The 17,507-nt window shown below is 42.9% G+C and overlaps 1 protein-coding gene and 1 non-coding gene across 4 annotated transcripts in view; one reads left to right on the top strand and one right to left on the bottom strand.

Moving 5' to 3' along the window:
• Window positions 1–17,507, bottom strand: part of KMT2A (lysine methyltransferase 2A) — a 73,559-nt gene that overhangs the window by 12,528 nt on the left and 43,524 nt on the right. For 2 of the 3 annotated variants that reach the window (XM_068988702.1, XM_068988705.1), the window contains 15 exons: window positions 17,274–17,394; window positions 15,611–15,724; window positions 15,002–15,186; window positions 12,483–12,656; window positions 11,680–11,790; window positions 11,306–11,379; window positions 10,512–10,705; window positions 10,051–10,157; window positions 9,069–9,206; window positions 7,892–8,050; window positions 7,529–7,646; window positions 7,331–7,409; window positions 6,118–6,278; window positions 4,531–4,716; window positions 84–4,317 (listed from right to left, as the gene is read on the bottom strand). In XM_068988702.1, coding sequence (XP_068844803.1) covers window positions 84–4,317; window positions 4,531–4,716; window positions 6,118–6,278; window positions 7,331–7,409; window positions 7,529–7,646; window positions 7,892–8,050; window positions 9,069–9,206; window positions 10,051–10,157; window positions 10,512–10,705; window positions 11,306–11,379; window positions 11,680–11,790; window positions 12,483–12,656; window positions 15,002–15,186; window positions 15,611–15,724; window positions 17,274–17,394 — 6,155 coding nt within the window. Of the gene's footprint in view, window positions 1–83; window positions 4,318–4,530; window positions 4,717–6,117; window positions 6,279–7,330; window positions 7,410–7,528; window positions 7,647–7,891; window positions 8,051–9,068; window positions 9,207–10,050; window positions 10,158–10,511; window positions 10,706–11,305; window positions 11,380–11,679; window positions 11,791–12,482; window positions 12,657–15,001; window positions 15,187–15,601; window positions 15,725–17,273; window positions 17,395–17,507 lie in introns of all 3 variants that reach the window. The other variant, XM_068988703.1, reaches the window with a different exon arrangement.
• On the top strand, window positions 16,451–16,585 carry LOC138093343 (small nucleolar RNA SNORA70). Its single transcript, XR_011146072.1, has one exon. It is a non-coding gene; the product is annotated as a small nucleolar RNA SNORA70 (small nucleolar RNA).

Raw genomic sequence — 17,507 nt, 5'->3', positions numbered from 1 at the left:
CCTCCCAGAAGACCACTTCAACAGCCTCTAAGCCAAAGCATGAAACCCCTCGACCCCACGGAGCCGAGGTCCGCATCTCTCACCCTGTGACTGAGGTCTGGGGTGTCGTGTTGGCTTCTTGGTCTGGAATGTGTGCTTCAGAAGAACTGGTCCGCAAGTGGGAAACTTTGTGCTTCTTGCCACTCCCTTTGTCCAAAGGCAGCTGAATCCGTTTGATTTTTGGTTTGGGTTTCGTGGGCCCCGGCACTGAGGGACTCGCTGACCGCTGTCCGGAGGATGGGGAACCCCCTGGAGAGGCTGAGCTGGCTTGCATAGCTGAGGGTAAAGCCTTGTTCTGCTCCAGGCCCATGGGATTAGGAGCATCTATGGTCTGGGTAAAGCTGGATCCCTGGGACCCTGGAGCAGAATCAAGATCCCGTTGGGAAGAGAGAACCCCGGTTTTGCTGGCGAGGAGCTGGTTCACATGGTGAAGCTGATAGTGTTCTTCCGCTTCCCCAGAAGGCGAAGCAGCTGTGACACCCGCAGTCTGGGTAGAGGGGAGCACACAGATGCTGGGTGCAGCTGTCATCGCGCCCGTGGAGGGAGTCTGTGACGTCCCCAGTGGTGGAAACATTCCTGAACTTGGCGGTAAAGCCACAGGCTGGTCTTGAATCCCCAGGCTCTGCTGGCTGGCTTTGATTAGAAGATTGCTTATGGAGCCGATATCCGGGGTACCCAGCAACCTAGGGTTGGTTAATGCGACATGTCCTGGAACAGATGCGCTACTTGTGGGGGCGGTGGTAGTTTGCATGGATACAACATTCAGGACGGAGGAACCGGAGGCCAGGCCAGACACGGGCCCTGTCGTGAGGTGGCTGGTATCCTGGCTTATGGTGGCAGTGCCTGCCGCCGGGGTAGCGGTCCCCCCCACACTCTGCGGTAACAGGGGTGCCTGTTCAAAATACATAATGCCAGATTTAGACCTTTTTATGATGTTGGGGACAGTTCGGTGAGATGAAGTATTCAGTGACCCCAAGTCTAAGAGATTGGGATGATTTGGAAGTTGGGAGGGAGTGAAGTTAATCAGTGTCATGTTGGAAACCACGTCCGAAGGGGCAATGTTGGAAGGAGTACTAGAGGGGGCAAGTTTCTTATTCTTTCGGGTCTGCAGGCGAGATATGGGTCTTTTCTTGAGTCCAGAGGATGGAGTGGCTACCGTGGTACTGAGGTCTGTCCTCTGGCTGGCTTCTGAAACCAAAAGCTGGGGGTCTGGAGAAGGCTGGACCCCGATGAGTAGGCCTGAAGGACTGCTGATGTTGGGGGGGAAGCTACTCTGAGTAGCGGCAGGGAAGGAATGTAAGTGCTGGTGATGAGGCATGGGGAGCAAGCCTTTGGCAGCAGGAGGGAACAAAGACTGAGAGGCTGGCAGGTTTGGGTTGAGTCCTGTGGTGAGGGTGAGACCACTCCCCATGGGGCCCAACACGGATGTGTTTGTCTCCATCACACTGGGTGCTGAACTTACAGATGAGGTCAGCTGGATTTTCTGGGTCACTCCATTTGGAAGGGTTTGGAGGACGTAGAGTGGCTGCATGTTCTGGTTAACAACAATGAGTTTCTCGGTGGCTGGCTTCAGGTGGGGCGGAGTGGTCTGGACAGCGGCATTGGAAATCTGAGACGGGCCAGGGCTGTCAGTGGAGTTGGGCGCGTATTTCTGATTCTGGATGGGAACAGTAGGGGAAACGGGTACCTGAAGGCCAGGGGTGCTGCTGTTTCTAGTTAAGTCCTGATTGTTGCCATGACCTTGCTCCACGGAACCACAGGGAGGGCTGGAGATGTGGTCTGCATCCATGTGACCCTGGATAAAGTGGTCGGGAGTCATGTGGCCCTCGGGACTGGGATCTACTCCTGGACTCAGCAGGGAGGAGTCGCCTTCAGAGGAAGCTTTTTCTGTGATGGTTACTCTCTTCTCTCCTGAGTCTGAGATCACGGCTAGCCTACTGGAGTTCTGGCTAGGGACCGTGGGACTCCGGGTGGTCAGGACGGAGAGATCTGATGGCAGCTCTAAGGGCAACTCAAACTGTTCCTCCGCTGAGACGGAGGAAGAGACACTACTGTCCACAGGCTCCGTCGTCGGCAACTGCTGGGAAAACACTTCAAAAAGACCCATGTCTTTTTCACGATTGCTGTCAAGACCCAAGCCTTCACCAAGGTTGAGGAGTTCTGACGAAGAGGACTCTGGGCTCTCACCCAAAGCCTGCATGGACGGAGTATTCTTCAGGACAAAGTCCATAATATCCGAGGGCAGGATGTTCCCACAGTCGTCACTGTTGTTGTTATCAGAATCTGACTTCAGGAGCTCAGTGTTATAGGTGTCCAGTAAGTTTTTATCTGAAGGGGTGCTTGTGTGGACCCTGCGGCTTGACTCCAACGAGCTGAGCTGAGCCTCCAAGGAATCCTGTCCCTGTGCTTTCACTCTGCTCACGGAGTGGCAGTTATCCATCTTTGGCTCATTCTTGTGGCCAACTGAGCTCTTAATGACATGTTCCTTTTCCCCAGCATCTTCAGGCCGATCCATCTTCAAGTTCTCTGTTCCGTTTTCTTTACTGTTTCTTTTTGGAATCTGGCTGCTCTTCCGAGTCGTGGCTGTGACGCTGGTATCGCTCTCTGTCCCATCGTCAATGCCATCCAACTGTGAGATTTTTGGAAGATCACACTGTTCTTCCTCCCGAAATAAATTATGTGGTGTCAGCCGTTCCTCTCCACCTGAAGAAATCACTGTCCTAGAGAAGTTGTAATAGTATAAGTCGTCTTCGTCTGAAGTACTCAGGTCGTCCGCCCCGTCTACCTGTCCTTCAGCGGACCTCTTGCCTCGCTTCTTCCCAGTTGAGCTGCTGTAAAATGGAATGTCTTCTTCGCCATAGGACCTTACTCCATAGAGTGGGGTGAGCCCAAAGAACATGTTAGAGCGTGCCCGGGCACTGCGACGGGGGTATCTCCTCTTGAAAGAGCCATCTTCCTGAGGTTTGGGGCCATCTGGAAGCATCAGGTTTCTGTCCTGTACTGGAAGATTCTGATAGTTGTTACTTTGAGAATCCTGGGATGAGGTATTATTGGGGCTTGGTTGGGCCGCAGGACCATCTCCTGGGCTTTCTGAGGCGGAAACCGGTTCTGTTGGAGACACAGACTCTATCTGCAAAGGGGAAACGGGACTACTTTCTTTCAGGGTGTTCTTGGACTGACCCTCACTCTCCATTTTTAGAGGTGTCAGTGTTACTTTAACTGTGCGTTTCCGGGGCGTCTGTAATTCCTTTGCAGACCCTTCCACTTGCATGGATGGAGCTTTGGGGACTCCTGGAATAGGATGGACTTTGTCCCCAGTCTTCTCAGAAGAAACATTATTACATGATCGTTGCCCCAAGAAATCAGGAGTCAACACTTCATCAACAAACTCTGGCTTTAGATGTCCTTCCTCACCGGTTGCCACCTGACCAGGTTCCAAGAAAGGTTTACTGGAATGCTTTTCTTTGAAAGTTTCTTTACAAGATTTTTTCCCTTTCTGTCTCCTATCTCTGGAGCTGGCTCCCACATGTTCATTGATAATGGATGATCTGCTGCTCACTCCAGACAGCTTCAAGGTTTTGACTTCAGCATCTTCATCGGGATTGGGGTTTGCTGACTGGTTGCCATTTGTCTGTTGGTCTCGCTCGTTTCTCTGCCCTCTCAAATGGAGTGGTGGGAAGGGGAGGCCCTCTTTAGAAGAAAATGGCACTGAAGAAAGGTCAGCAAAAGTGCCCATTTTATTAACATTTAATTCTCCAGCTGTTGCATTATGAACCTGTGGGGCCAGTTTTGGAATGCCAGGGTAACCAACATTATGGGCCGATCCCTCTGAGTTCTTGGAACTCGGCATTTTGGTCTTCTCTCCCTTCAAAGAGGAGCTCTTGGATGTCAAGTCTGAAGCATTGGAATGCTTCATTTCTAAAGATGAAGACCCATCCAAGTGACTGGTTTTAGCGCCCACAGTAACCGCTGTCCTTTGCAAATTTGAAGAGGTGGGAGTGTTCTGCCCTAAATTAGCATTAGAATTCAGTGGCCCTAAGACATGATCGACCGCTTTGGCACTTGACTCCAGATCTGCAGTGGCCCCTGTGGTGGAGACAGAGACACTATTCCTGGAGTAAGTGCTCCCAGTTCTCATCGGAGACATTATCCGGAGCTTAGACCGCTGGGGTGACAAGGAAGAAGTACTGTGACGCCTGGAGCCAATGCTTCGAAGTCCAGAGGAGAGTAAAGGGTCACCCACTGTGACTATTTCATGAGTGGTTGGGGTAGGGCTTCCTAAATGAAAGAGAAAAAGTAACAAAATCTATTACAGATAGGATAAATGTGTTGTAGTCTCTGGTTTCAATGACTTGGCTATGTATGTTAACAGGTAACAGAAAATCAACATTTTCAATTGGCAAACGTCATTAAGATAAAGTTGCCTGAAAGAATTACAGACTAATCTTGAGCTGACCTTGTTGGGTTGAGTAGGTCAGTGAAGTCCTTTACCTGCAGAAGGCAGTGGTCGACAGCCAGGAGATCTCTGCGTTGGAGAATAGCTGGGTGTTCGAATCCTAGGGACCTTTGAGATGACGTGATAGAAACAGGAACCAGAGGTTTGGGAATGAGGAGGTCGATCTGGTGATGGAGGACTTACAATTTCTGCTGTGTTTTGACTTTCCTTGGGTGAAATTTCTGTGGCAAGAAATAAAAACTCTTACTAAAAAAGTTTAATTAAAAAATATAGGTGACAGGCTGCGCAACAGGTTCGCTGTCGGTGGCCTGACGACGAAGCAGGTGCGGCGGCGGCTGCCGAGCAGGTCTCCCGGCATCCGCCCGCGCCCGCGCCTCTGGTGCTGAGGGGCGCAGGGTCACGCTAATTAAAAAAAAAAAAAAATCAAACAAATGAGCCAAGAAAAATCCAGGTATCAAATAAATACCAAAACAGAAACAAATGCCACCTTACAAAGCAATGCCTTTTCCCTACCCTTCAATCACAGTATTCCTCCAAATCAAATTCAACTCCCAACTTTTTTGCAAACAAAATGAAAAGACAATCCTCAGAATGGGAGAAAATATTTCCAAATGAAGCAAAGCATTAATCTCCAAAATACACAAACAGTTCATGCTGCTCAGTATCAAAACAAACAAACAATGAAAAAATGGGCAGAAGACCTCAACAGGCATTTCTCCAAAGAAGACATACAGATGGCAAACACACACATGAAAAGATGCTCAACATCACTAACCATCAGAGAAATTCAAATCAAAACTACAATGAGATATCACCTCACACTGGTCATAAGAGCCATCATCAAAAAATCTACAAACAATAAATGCTGGAGAGGATATGGAGAAAAGGGAACATTCCTACACTGTTGGTAGGAATATAAATTGGTACAGCCGTGATGGAGAACAGTACGGAGGTTCCTCAAAGAAACAAAAAAACAGAACTATCATATGACCTAGCAATCCCACTCCTGGGCATATACCTGATAAAAACCATAATTCAAAAAGATACATGCACCAGTGTTCATTAAAGCACTATTTACAATACTCAGGATACGGAAGCCACCTAAGTATCCACCAACAGAAGAACGGATAAAGAAGATATAGTACTTATATACAATGGGACATTACTCAGCCATTAAAATGGGATGAAACATTACCACTTACAGAGACGTGGATAGACCTAGAGACCCTCATACAAAGTGAAGTAAGTCAGAAAGAGAAAAACAAATACTGTATCACTTATATGTGGAATCTAGAAAAATGGTACAAATAAATTTATTTGCAAAGCAGAAATAGAGACACAGAGGTAGAGAAGAAACCAAAGGGGGAAGAGCATGGGATGAACTGGGAAATTGGGATTGACATATATATACTACTATATATAAAAGAGATAACTAATAAAAACCTACTGTATAGCACAGGAACTCTACTTAATGCTCTGTGGTGATCTAAATAGGAAGGAAATCTAAAAAAAGATGGGGGATATATGTATACCTATAACTGATTTCACTTTCATGTATGGCAGAAACTAATACAATATTATAAAGCAATTACATTCCAATAAAACATTTTTTAAAGAGTAACCTGCAAAAGATGGTGGACTGTGAGCGATGGTCCTGTTTTCATCATGTTCAACAGTGCTGTTGATATCTGGCTCTACCACTGGAGGACGGCATTCAACGATCTTGCACGTGTACACACAGCGCTTGCGGGCATCCGTGGTGCTCCAGTACACCCGAGAACACCTGCACGCAGATGGGGCCGATCACCGTCAGTGAGAGGACAGAAGCAGATACTGAGTCTGTCAAAACCTCTTCTCAGCCAAGGTTCCCTGGCCTCCTTGAGTTACAGAATTTAGCTTTCTTTCATGGATTCTTATTAGAGAATCCCCTAGTTAGGGTTTTCTGAGTTTTTTTAAGTTCTTGATTTTTTTCCTGGCCCCTTGAAAACAGCATCAAATCTTTTATTGTGTTGTAAGCAGGGGAAAAATTAGTAAAATATCCTAAAATGCCAAGAAAAAAACCCACTAACTATTACAAGACATAGTTATGGGCCTTTAGGAAGGGATAACTGGCCCACAATGTATACAAAGTGAGGAAAGATCACACCTGATATGTTTCCTTTGCAAAAAAAGTCCCATAACACAAGAGAAATGTAACTGCTTTAAATCAGCTAGATGCTGGTGGACCCTAGTGCTTTACACAAAGGGCTGTCAGCTAGATGTGGAGGAGACAGTGTTGCCAGAACTGAAATGCAGAATAAACTGGCATATATATAGAAAAAATGAGACTCCAAAGCAGAAGAGAGAGAAAGGAATTTTAAATTTATAATGCCAGTTTGCTAGAAGTTTAAACAATTTGCTGCCTATGGGAGATTATAAATTCTTACTGGAGAATCTGATCGTTATTGTGGGGGTTTATAGTTTCAGAAGGACCGATAAAATGTAAAATGTAAAAGGAGGACAGAGGCATAAGATGTTTGATGCCTGACAACAAACTGGACTTATGAACTTAAGTGAATGGAATTTAGTGGATTCTTAAAAAAGACTGACCTGGTGTTTTTTAGGTTTTATTTGGAAATGATTCTGAAATTATGTCAACAATTCTTTCCTTCTACAATCGGATCTAGCTGACATAAAACGATACCTGAGCCTCAATCTACGAGATGTTGCAAAACAAAAAAAAAAGCAATGACTTGAAAGCTGCTAACAAGTATGGCTCTACATCAAATGACCCACTCACTGCCTCAGGGTGTTCATGTGGTAGGGCTGCTGTCTTCTCTCCACAGAGTTACTTACTGATATCCAATAGGAAAGAGCTTATCCTCACAGTCAGAGAGATCATTCAGAATCCCTAAGCAGTCAATTGTCATGGAGCCTGAGTAAGGAAAGAAGAACTGATCAGAGGTGACTGTGAGAAGGCCCACTTTGTAACTGAAGACTTAGGTACCTCAGTGATACAGCCAGCCTCCCCAGCAACCAAGGCCCATGTCCTACCAATCATCATGTGGATATTTTCCGGTTCTAATCCATTGAGAAACTTCCTTCTCAAGCTGATTCCTTCAAAGTCCACAAAAACTCTTCTAAAAACTTCAAATCCATTCTCAGGAACCACCTTAAATGAAAGGCCAGGGCAGCTGTTAGGCTCTCCCTTACTATTCTCGGGATACTGACTCAGCAGGAAAGACAAGGCGTATCTCTAAATCACTCTTCTGTTTTCCTAGCAGGGCCTTTGATAATTGTCCCAAGAGGAGGTGATTCTAGGAGCACCTAGTAGGAAGGTGTAATACAGCTCACCACCTTGCTATTAATATCTTCAGCCTCTTTTCCCAGATAATTCAGAAAGCAACTAAAGCTCACCTCGCCTTTGATCAAATCCCGATGTCGCTGACAATACACTTTTTTATCATCCAGAAACACACAGTTCTTGGCTCGGGAACACATGAAGTGATAGTTGCTGGTGCAGGATGTGAGGCAGCAACCCACAGTGGCTCCTGGCTTTTGGCAGAATTCACATCTCTAACAACCCAAAAAGAACAGAGTCTGAGTCAGACTTTCAGATGTTTTAGCCATTCTCCATCTTCTCTACAGAGTCACCCCATTTTGGGTTTCCCACAGTTCATTGTTATTGTAATCTGCTGAATTACAGAGAAGTGGTATGAGCCATAAAGACTCCTCCACAAATCCTTTCTTTCCCACAGCCCATGGGGCCTAGAATGATTAAATTTAAATATGATGATTTACTTTAGAACTTGGATCAAAACAGGTTTTCCTAAGATGCACAACTGATTCTGAGAAAACGAAACTTTGAACATCATTGTTAAAAAAATCATCTTGGAAGAAAGCTATTATATCCAAAAGAACTTAGTTCTAGAACGATTATACTAGTCAGAAACATAGTGGTTGTTAATTAGTAGGCTTAATTGCTGAATTTATATGATGCAAAGATTTTCTTCAGCCAGGCTGTATGTTGCCACTTCATTCTGTCACAATCACAAACTGGGCTCCTCTCCAGGGAAGACTTTTGCTCTGTGCTCTCCACATATTTCACTTACGTTTCTTATGCATGTGCTATTTTTGTTGCTTTCTGATAATCCTTCATTTTCTCCCCTCCTTCAAAACACAGCTTTAAAAATTCTACTCCTTCATGGCCTTTTCTGATTACTCTCAGCTGCTACTAATCATTTTCTACAGCCCTTCTTTGTATATGTACTTTATGGGTTTATCCTAAGGAGCCTCAGAGTGCTGATTCAACTGGAACCTTTGAGGTCATTTTGTCTAAACCACTTAAATGGATACCTTTCCTGAGCATCTGAATTATCTCTCTAACCAGATAAGACTATTTCCTATTTCTTTTGCACCCATCCTCCAAGGGTCAGAATAGCAATCTGCCTACAATGCACACCAATATTTGCTGCTGGCTAAACCATTCTGAAGGAACCAAAAGAAACATCAGCAAGGCAGCACTGAGCCTCAGAAAGAACATCTGGAAACTGAAAGGGAGTCTTTTCCATGACATTCACCCACAAGTTCTTACCAGCTGCTTGCCCCTGATCACAGCCATATGCACATTCTTTAGTGATCCATCATCATCTTCAAACACTTCTGCTGACCACAAAGCACAATTTACATGTGTCCATTCGTTTTGGCCAATGTAAAGCAAACGACCAGCATCCTGTGAAACAAAGAGATATCCTTTTTTCTTTAAAGAATGTAACATCAAATAGGGTTTTCCTTGGTATTGGCTTTACCTGAGTCAGGATAACTTCAGTAAATCAATTCAAATTTTTTAACTCAGGGGTGCAAACAAAAATCACAATTAGAAGTTTCTTTCTTTTCACTTTTCAACTCTTTACCTTTTCCATAGACTGGAAATATTTATAAACATAAACAATTAAAAAATAAGCAATGTGTTAAGTTTATAGAAGTGCTCACTGACTTTAAAAACCATTTTTCAAAGCCAGTTCTCTCAGCTTGCATTAAAAATGTTTTTTAAAAAAATTATAAGCTTACTATGTGCCAGGCAGGCACTACAAAACGCTTTACATACATTATTTCCTTTAATCTTCATAACCATTCTGAGGTAAGAATTACTATCCTTATTTAAAAAATGAAACTGAGGGTCAGAGGTTAAGCTCCTTGCCAAGGTCAACAAGTAGGCGGCCAAGCACAGAAGTGAATCCAGGCAATCTGTCAGAACTAGGAATCTTAGCCACACTGCTAACTACATTAGACACAGCTATTTAATGTGCAACTTCTATTTTATTGACTCTCATAAAAGTCTTTTTTGAGAAACTGCCTATAGACATTTATGAGAAATCAGCATATTAATATAAGGTAAGTCATCTTTTAAATCAACTAAATCAGCTATAGAAAAAAATCCCAAGTACCACAGACTAAGTGACAAATATTCATTTTATTCATTAAATAAAAAGTCTAAACTGGTCACCAAGTTTAGACAGAAATAGTTCATCATAGGTTAGTCTGTTAAGCACAACTCCGTGCACCGAGGTACTTACATTAGCACTGTCGTCACCATACGTCAAACACAATGCACACTGTCTATTATCTTCTATGCCTGGGGGTGGGTTCAGTTCCGGACTATCTTCTCGACTCCTATCAGTACCTTGGAACCCAAAAGACATCCAGTTAAAACTGTTAACACCATGTCTGATTACCAGTAAAAAAGAAAACAATATAGCTTACATAGTCTATAGCCTATAAAACACTTTCAAAGTAATGCTATCTTACTATCTGCTTTCTGTTACATTGCAACAGAAACGAATACAATGAATACATTGTAACAGAAATTGATACTTATATCAATTGTTTGGTAACATTCCAAGTGAAACAAAAATGATTTCATTACATTTAAAGATCACCTGAAAGTTTTCCAGTATGGAATTACATTAAATTTAGATTCACAAAGTCAACCATTTGCACTTAGAAATGGGTAACATGTCTTCATTTGGTGTCTTACTCAAAATTGGTGGTGTAGGAGGATGCAGAGGAGTTGGTGAGTCTGGTTCTCCAGGCCCTTTAGGTTTGGGAGCTGGAATGATTTTCTTCATTAAAGGAGGCTGCTCAGTGTGGCTGTTTTCCTCTCGCTCCTGCCACTGAGCATAATTATGGTCAAGTGAAGGTGGAAGCACTGCGTTTGGTAACATCCCACTGCTGGAAACAATCGATTCAACAAGTATTTATTGAACTCCTACAGATACCCAAAACTGAACAAAACAGTTAAATTCTTGATATCATCAGGTCTTGAGCCTGTGCAGTACATAAGAACAAATCATAGAATTTGAAAACTGCCTACACAGGACTTTATTATTTTTAAAAATAAAATCCTGATGTATTGTGACTCTTGGTTAAACTTCTAGAAACAAATGATAACCCTGAAAATCAAAAGGATTTACTGGAATAAATAAAAGTTTAAGGTTAAATATGGAGAATCAGAAACTGTTGAGAGCATAATTCGAAGTAAATAAAATAGAACGTCGTTACAATTAGCCCAATCACTAGGATATATATAAATATATAGAACATGTACTGTACATATGCCACAAGTTCCCTAAAATATAACAAGTACATAAAGAATAAAAGGGCAACAGATTACAATAAACAGTAAATGTTGTCTCTAAACCAGCAATAAAAAGGCATTGCTTTTTAATCTTCAATAATAAAACTGAGTCTAAAATAAAACCTCAATATAAAAATTTAAGAAAACTCAGATTTCTGATGAGGAGGAAAAAAGTAATAACTGAATTTACTCACTTGCTTGATACTTTATTTGGCTCCCAAAATCTGGACTTTTTGACACTGAACCATGGAAAAACACGTTCCATTTGCTAACAGAGAAATAAAACAAAATGTAAGCATGTGACCATTCATTTGGAAAGCACATAAAAACTAACAACTTCACACCAGCTTCTCTGTTGATATAAGGATGATTTCAGGCCACACCAAGATAAAGTCCATCCTCTCTGGGACCTCACCAATCTCCTCCCAAACAATCAGAGGAACTAATTAAACCAAAATAATTTATACACATGGCAAAGCAAAACACAGAAAAGAACAAGTCTGTTCTGTTCCTGGGGTAACAATTCACAGATTAAGTATCAAAGACATGAACTATTAACATCATTCACCCGAATAAAGAAGGACTTGACCATGCTGTTGGCTTTTTTAATCTCTGGCTGCCCTCCATCTGAATTAATGGCTGCTTGAATGATCTTCACGATATCGTCGCTGAACTCCAACTGTATACAAAAACAAAGTATTAACTATTCACAGAATAGTGTGCTCTCAGAATCACTTCCTTTTCCCTCCTAACTCATCCAGCAAAGAGATCCAACAGAAAACGGACACCCTAATTTAATATGGTATCATTTCTCTTTAGTGGAGGCCTCTGGGATTTAGTTCATAGTTAACTTGCAGCAATCAGGAGATGCCAGACTAATAAGGCAAGAATGCAAATAAGTTAGCTGTATAATGGTAAGTTATCCACACTGGGCCATGATTTTTCACTTAGACTGAAATGAATAAACAAATGAATGATGGATATGAGACAACAGACGATCATTTCCTACACATTCTTTAAACCATAAAATTAAAAGACTTCTATCTTCAAATAAACATCCAATGTAAAAAGACACATTATTCAGGTGTATCTCACAAGAGGCAAACCCGTTACCTCCACATTAGCATTTCTGCATAAACAGTTTTAATATAAAAATAACTTCAAAAGAACTCAGATGAAAGTCAAATAAAAAGACAATACCCTCTCTATCATAACCCATCTTCCAAAACACAGAACTAAAAAACACAGGTATTTTTATTTTTTAATGCTAATAAATTGTCTTTTAGTGCTAACATCCAGCCTCACCTCTAGAAAGACTCAAGGAAGCTAAACTGGCACTGGAAATTTGGGTAGTTTGCTGTATAGACATACCACAGATGTGTAGTTCCCTTGGTCCATTTTCCTCTTGACTCCTTCCAGATCTAAAGGCTGTTGATCTTCCTGTTTGCTGACCTCAGTGAGCACTGGTGGATCAGGTCCTTCTGGGGAGCTACGGGAAGGTATACTCTCCTCTGTCTCAGGATTTAAGTCCGGAGGTTTGGCAGCCTGTTGTCAGGAAATACGTTTATTTTATCTAACACTGAAAATGAGGTATACCCATGGAAATTCTATTTTAAAAATGAATAGAGACTGGGAAAGCAAAGACATACTTTGCTGACAAAGGTCCGTATAGTCAAAGCTATGGTTTTTCCAGTATTCATGTACGGATCTGAGAGGTGAACCACAAAGAAGGGTGAGCACCGAAGAACTGATGCTTTTGACTTGTGATGCTGGGTAAGACTCTTCAAAGTCCCTCAGACAGCAAGGAGATCAAACCAGTCAATCCTAAAGGAATCAACCCTGAATATTCATTGAAGGACTGATGCTGAAGCTTGAATACTTTGGCCACCTGATATGAAAAGTTGACTCATCGGAAAAGACCCTGACTCTGGGAGATTGAAGGCCAAAGGAGAAGGAGGTGGCAGAGGGCAAGATGGTTAGATAGCATCCACTGACTCAATGGACATGAACTTGAGCAAACTCCAGGAGACAGTGAAGGACAGAGAAGCCAGGTATGCTGCAGTCCATGGGGTGGCAAAGAGTCAGACACGATTTAGCAGCTGAACACCAACTGGATGATGCATATTATAAAAACCCAAAGAACTTGAAAGTAATCAGAGATTTCTCAAACAATAGAAAAGGAAAGTTAAAATGAGCCAGCTATCTAATAGCTTGGCTAGGCTAACTCAGGGGCTTTGCTTGGTAACTCCCAACCTAGTATGAAGAAACAGAAACCGTCTAATTCCTTTTGAGTAAGACAGCAACTAACTTCCTATTTAAAAAATAGACTTTATTAAAAGATAAAGCAGGATTTCCCTGGTGGCTTGGTGGTAAAGCATCCACCTGCCAATGCAGGAGACACGGGTTCAATCCATGGACTGGGAAGATCCTACACGCCATGCAGCAACTAAGCCTATGCGCAACTACTGAGCCTGCGTTCTAGAATGGAAAGCCACGACTACTGAGCCCACGTGCTGCAGCTACCGAAACCTGCCCGCTTAGAGGCAGAGCCCGTGCGTCACCATAAGAGAAGCCAATTCAATGAGAGGCCTGTGCATCGCAACTAGTGAGCAGCCCCTGTCTGCTACAAAAAGCCCATGAAGCAGTAAAGACCTAGCAGAGCCAACAATAAATAAATACATAAAATTATTTTTAAGAAAGAGAGAGCAGCGGCTTAGCTCTGAGTTAAAGTTAGCTATGTGGTTCTTCCAACGTTATACCTGTGTTCCCAATGACAAATTTATGTATAATTCATGACTTGAATGGACAAAACGTACTGATTTTCAAATTGTGTCCTGAGGAGACCTGGAACTGTCCAGGGCCTCTGGCCCCACTACCACCCTCGTAGATCAGGCCACCACCCTGCTCCCTCTAACCTAAAGCACTATATCTTGCCTTCCAACCATGGCTCCCACCTCTAGGCTCAGTCCTCACCAATCTTCCGTCTCACTGAAGTCATTGTTACAGGTTTTTTTTTTTCTCCCCTAAAAAGCAACCTAGACAGCATATTAAAAAGCAGAGACATTACTTTGCCAACAAAGGTCCATCTAGTCAAAGCTATGGTTTTTCCAGTAGTTATGTATGGATGTGAGAGTTGGACTATAAAGAAAGCTGAGCGCTGAAGAAATGATGCTTTTGAACTGTGGTGTTGGAGAAGACTCTTGAGAGTCCCTTGGACTGCAAGGAGATCCAACCAGTCCATCCCAAAGGAAATCAGTCCTGAATATTCATTGGAAGGACTGATGCTGAAGCTGGAAACTCCAATACTTCGGCCACCTCATGCAAAGAACTGACTCATCTGAAAAGACCCTGATGCTGGGCAAGATTGAAGGCAGGAGAAAGGGGTGATAGAGGATGAGATGGTTGGATGGCCATCACCGACTCAACGGACATGAGTTTGAGTGAATTCCGGGAGTTGGTGATGGACGAGGAGGCCTGGCATGCTGCAGTGTATGGTGTCACAGAGAGTCAGTCATGGCTGAGCAACTTAATTGAACTGAACTGAACTGAAAAAGTAATTCTCATCAGGTTACTCTTTTGAGTGAAGTCCTTCATTGACTCCCCATAGCCTTCAGAATACAAAGTTCAGATTTCGTATTACAACAGCAAGACTTCTGAAAGAGATGTGGCCCCTTTCTTCCTTTTACCCCAGAGAAGCATTTCACTCTTGGTGCTGAAGTTTTTCTTACTGGCCTAAGGCCAAAACAAGGAACTCTACAAATCTAAATGAAGAATGAAGCAAACGAAAACAAATTAAGAAGCACACAGGCACAAAAACCAACACATTCCACGATGAGGTAAGAAAGACCAAAGAACAAGTTCTCAGGATACAGAACGACACCTGGGCCTACCTGTCGGTAGCGCAGCAGGTGGCTGGTGGTCCGAGAGTTCAACAAGGCTGTCAGTACTTGCTTCAGCGAGATCTGGAGCTCTTTCTCAAGGGCCAGTCGCCACTCCGCAGGGTGCCGCTCTGTGCAGTTCACACATGTGTAGGCCACACTCTCTGGCAGATTAGACAGAATCTCATACATCTCATCTGGGGAGACAAAAACCTACAGTGACAAGGTGCTCTCAGAGTGGAAGAGAGGGAAAAGAGGAAGTTATTCCACTGAACTTAACATCGGGCTATATGTTAGAAACGTTATTAAGTCTCTCACACCCCCTAAGAACTCATACATACTGATCTCCAAAGGGACAGTATTACCACTAACTCAGGATTCAGCTATTGGAGAGCCAACAGGTTATGGTATCCACAAAGGACAACGTTTAAGTATTTTAAAGAACGTGTTCAAGGTAAATGAGCACAATGTAATATAATGATCTTGTTTTAGAGACCAAAAAATAAAAGACTTCAAGTTAAGACCACTACTGTAATGTTATGTCTATAGTACTTTGGGGCTACTAGCGCAGTGTACCAAGAAAGAAGGAAATGGTAATAAAAAGACTCCAACCTTCTGTACCTGAAAGATTCTCACATTTGGAATGGACCCATCGATCACATTTCCCACATTGCATCATCTTACTCTCATAGTCATCATCATCATAACACTTATCACAGAGAGGGCAGAAGTTTCCTGAAAGCAAAGCAAAGTTTTCAGCAGGGCTTTGGTTCACACACCAATGCCTCTAACGCCCTTGACTAACATATGGCCAATCTGATCTAAAATGTAAGCCACCACAGTCTGCTTCTGAAACTACTTACAAATGCCAGCCTGCATCTACCATGAAATGTTCACACGTGTGTAAAGCATCAGGATTATTCTGAGCTCACAGAATATTCCACTAGTTCTCTTCTTTAGACCCATTTTTAAAGGTCACAAGGTAGCTTTTATAGATAACAGAACAGAAAAAGAATGGAAGACAGAACTTTCTCTCTTAAACATTCCAAAGAAATGTTTAAATTTTTTAAAAAAGAGCAGAAGGTAATGGGAGTAAAAGACACAATTTATACTTCTCCCTTATTCCTCGTGCTTTTACATTAGAGTTTAGAGCAGTGCTTCCTAAAATTCGGAAAAGTATACAATCTTCATCAGTTAATCTGTGTATCACCTATTATTTTTTACTTAACATACAATGTTGATTTGCTTAATTTAAGTAACTTCAATAGTGAACTTTATATCATTATTATCCTAAGTCAGTTTAATGTATTGGCTATAATCTTTTTCTAACACAACTGTTAAAATCCTGGACTCAGTATCACCTACAATCACTTCTGAAACAATCAAATGTACATTTACCTCACTTTGGGAAGTAATGCTTTAGAGCATTTCTTTGTGGTGAGCTACTATAAACAGTCCCCTTTGCAGCCAATTAAGCAGACTGTGCTCTTCTCCCCATGGGGGCCCAGGGTGCAATGGTTGCACACAGCAGCCTCCTTGGTAGTGTAGGCAGTCTGTTACCCATACAGGTTGCCCTAAAGGATCTTAGAGACAGCCCTTTCCAGTGGACCTTCATGACTGGCATGTTCCCAATCCATGCTCCAGACAACTGTATCAGGAGCCTCTGGAGAGCCCCAAGGCACAGTGCCCAGGGTCCACATTGGCCAATTATAATGTCCATCTGCACCAAGCTGCAGAACAAGGAACCTGTGATTGAGGCCCTCTGCAGGGCCAAGTTCAAGTTCCCTGGCTGCCAGAAGAGCCACATCTCTAAGAAGCAGGGACTTATTAAGTGTTACAGGGATGAATTTGAAAGCATGGTTTCAAATGTTTTTCTGTTTCTCTACTGAACGGCTCTTCTTCCTCAAAAGCAGCTTATCCCAGATGGCTGTGGGGTGGGGTGGGGGGGGAAATCAAATATATCCCTAATTGTGGCCCCTTGGATAAATGGCGAGTCTCACATGCATGACAGCCTTGGTGGTGTCCCATCCTTACTCATGCCCACCAATAAATCCAACTTTCCTGTCAAAAAAAAAAATCTCCTTAATTCACACCCTGAAAGATAAGAAAACCTTTCTAGTTGCTACAATTCCGTGTGTAAAGAAAAGAGCAAGACCAGGAACTCAGGAAATGTGTCTAAATGGCATCCTTGACAAGAATGGTCCTTCCACTGCAGTGTCCACTTCACCTCCCAAACACTAAGAACAACCTCTAAAAGTTGACAAAGCTAGCTTTTCTGAGTTACCTTTAGCAAAAAGTTTGGCACAATCATGGCACAGTGAGAAATCGTGAGACCACTGTGCATCCCACCCTTTGCCGGGAGTCGTGGATCCACAGCTCTTGCAGCGAACACACTTGGTACAGATCTGGAAGAGATGGAAAGTCAATTCGAACTTCTTATTTTTAATACCTCTTCTTATTTAAGAAGATCTTAAAGAAATCCGTTTCCAGAGCTGGCTTCCCGACTGGAACGGCTCCT

The sequence above is a fragment of the Capricornis sumatraensis genome, chromosome 16 (genome assembly GCF_032405125.1).
Source record: "Capricornis sumatraensis isolate serow.1 chromosome 16, serow.2, whole genome shotgun sequence".
Lineage (NCBI taxonomy): Eukaryota > Metazoa > Chordata > Mammalia > Artiodactyla > Bovidae > Capricornis > Capricornis sumatraensis.
Note: the sequence above shows the minus strand (reverse complement) of the source record. Positions and strands in the feature narration are given on the sequence as shown.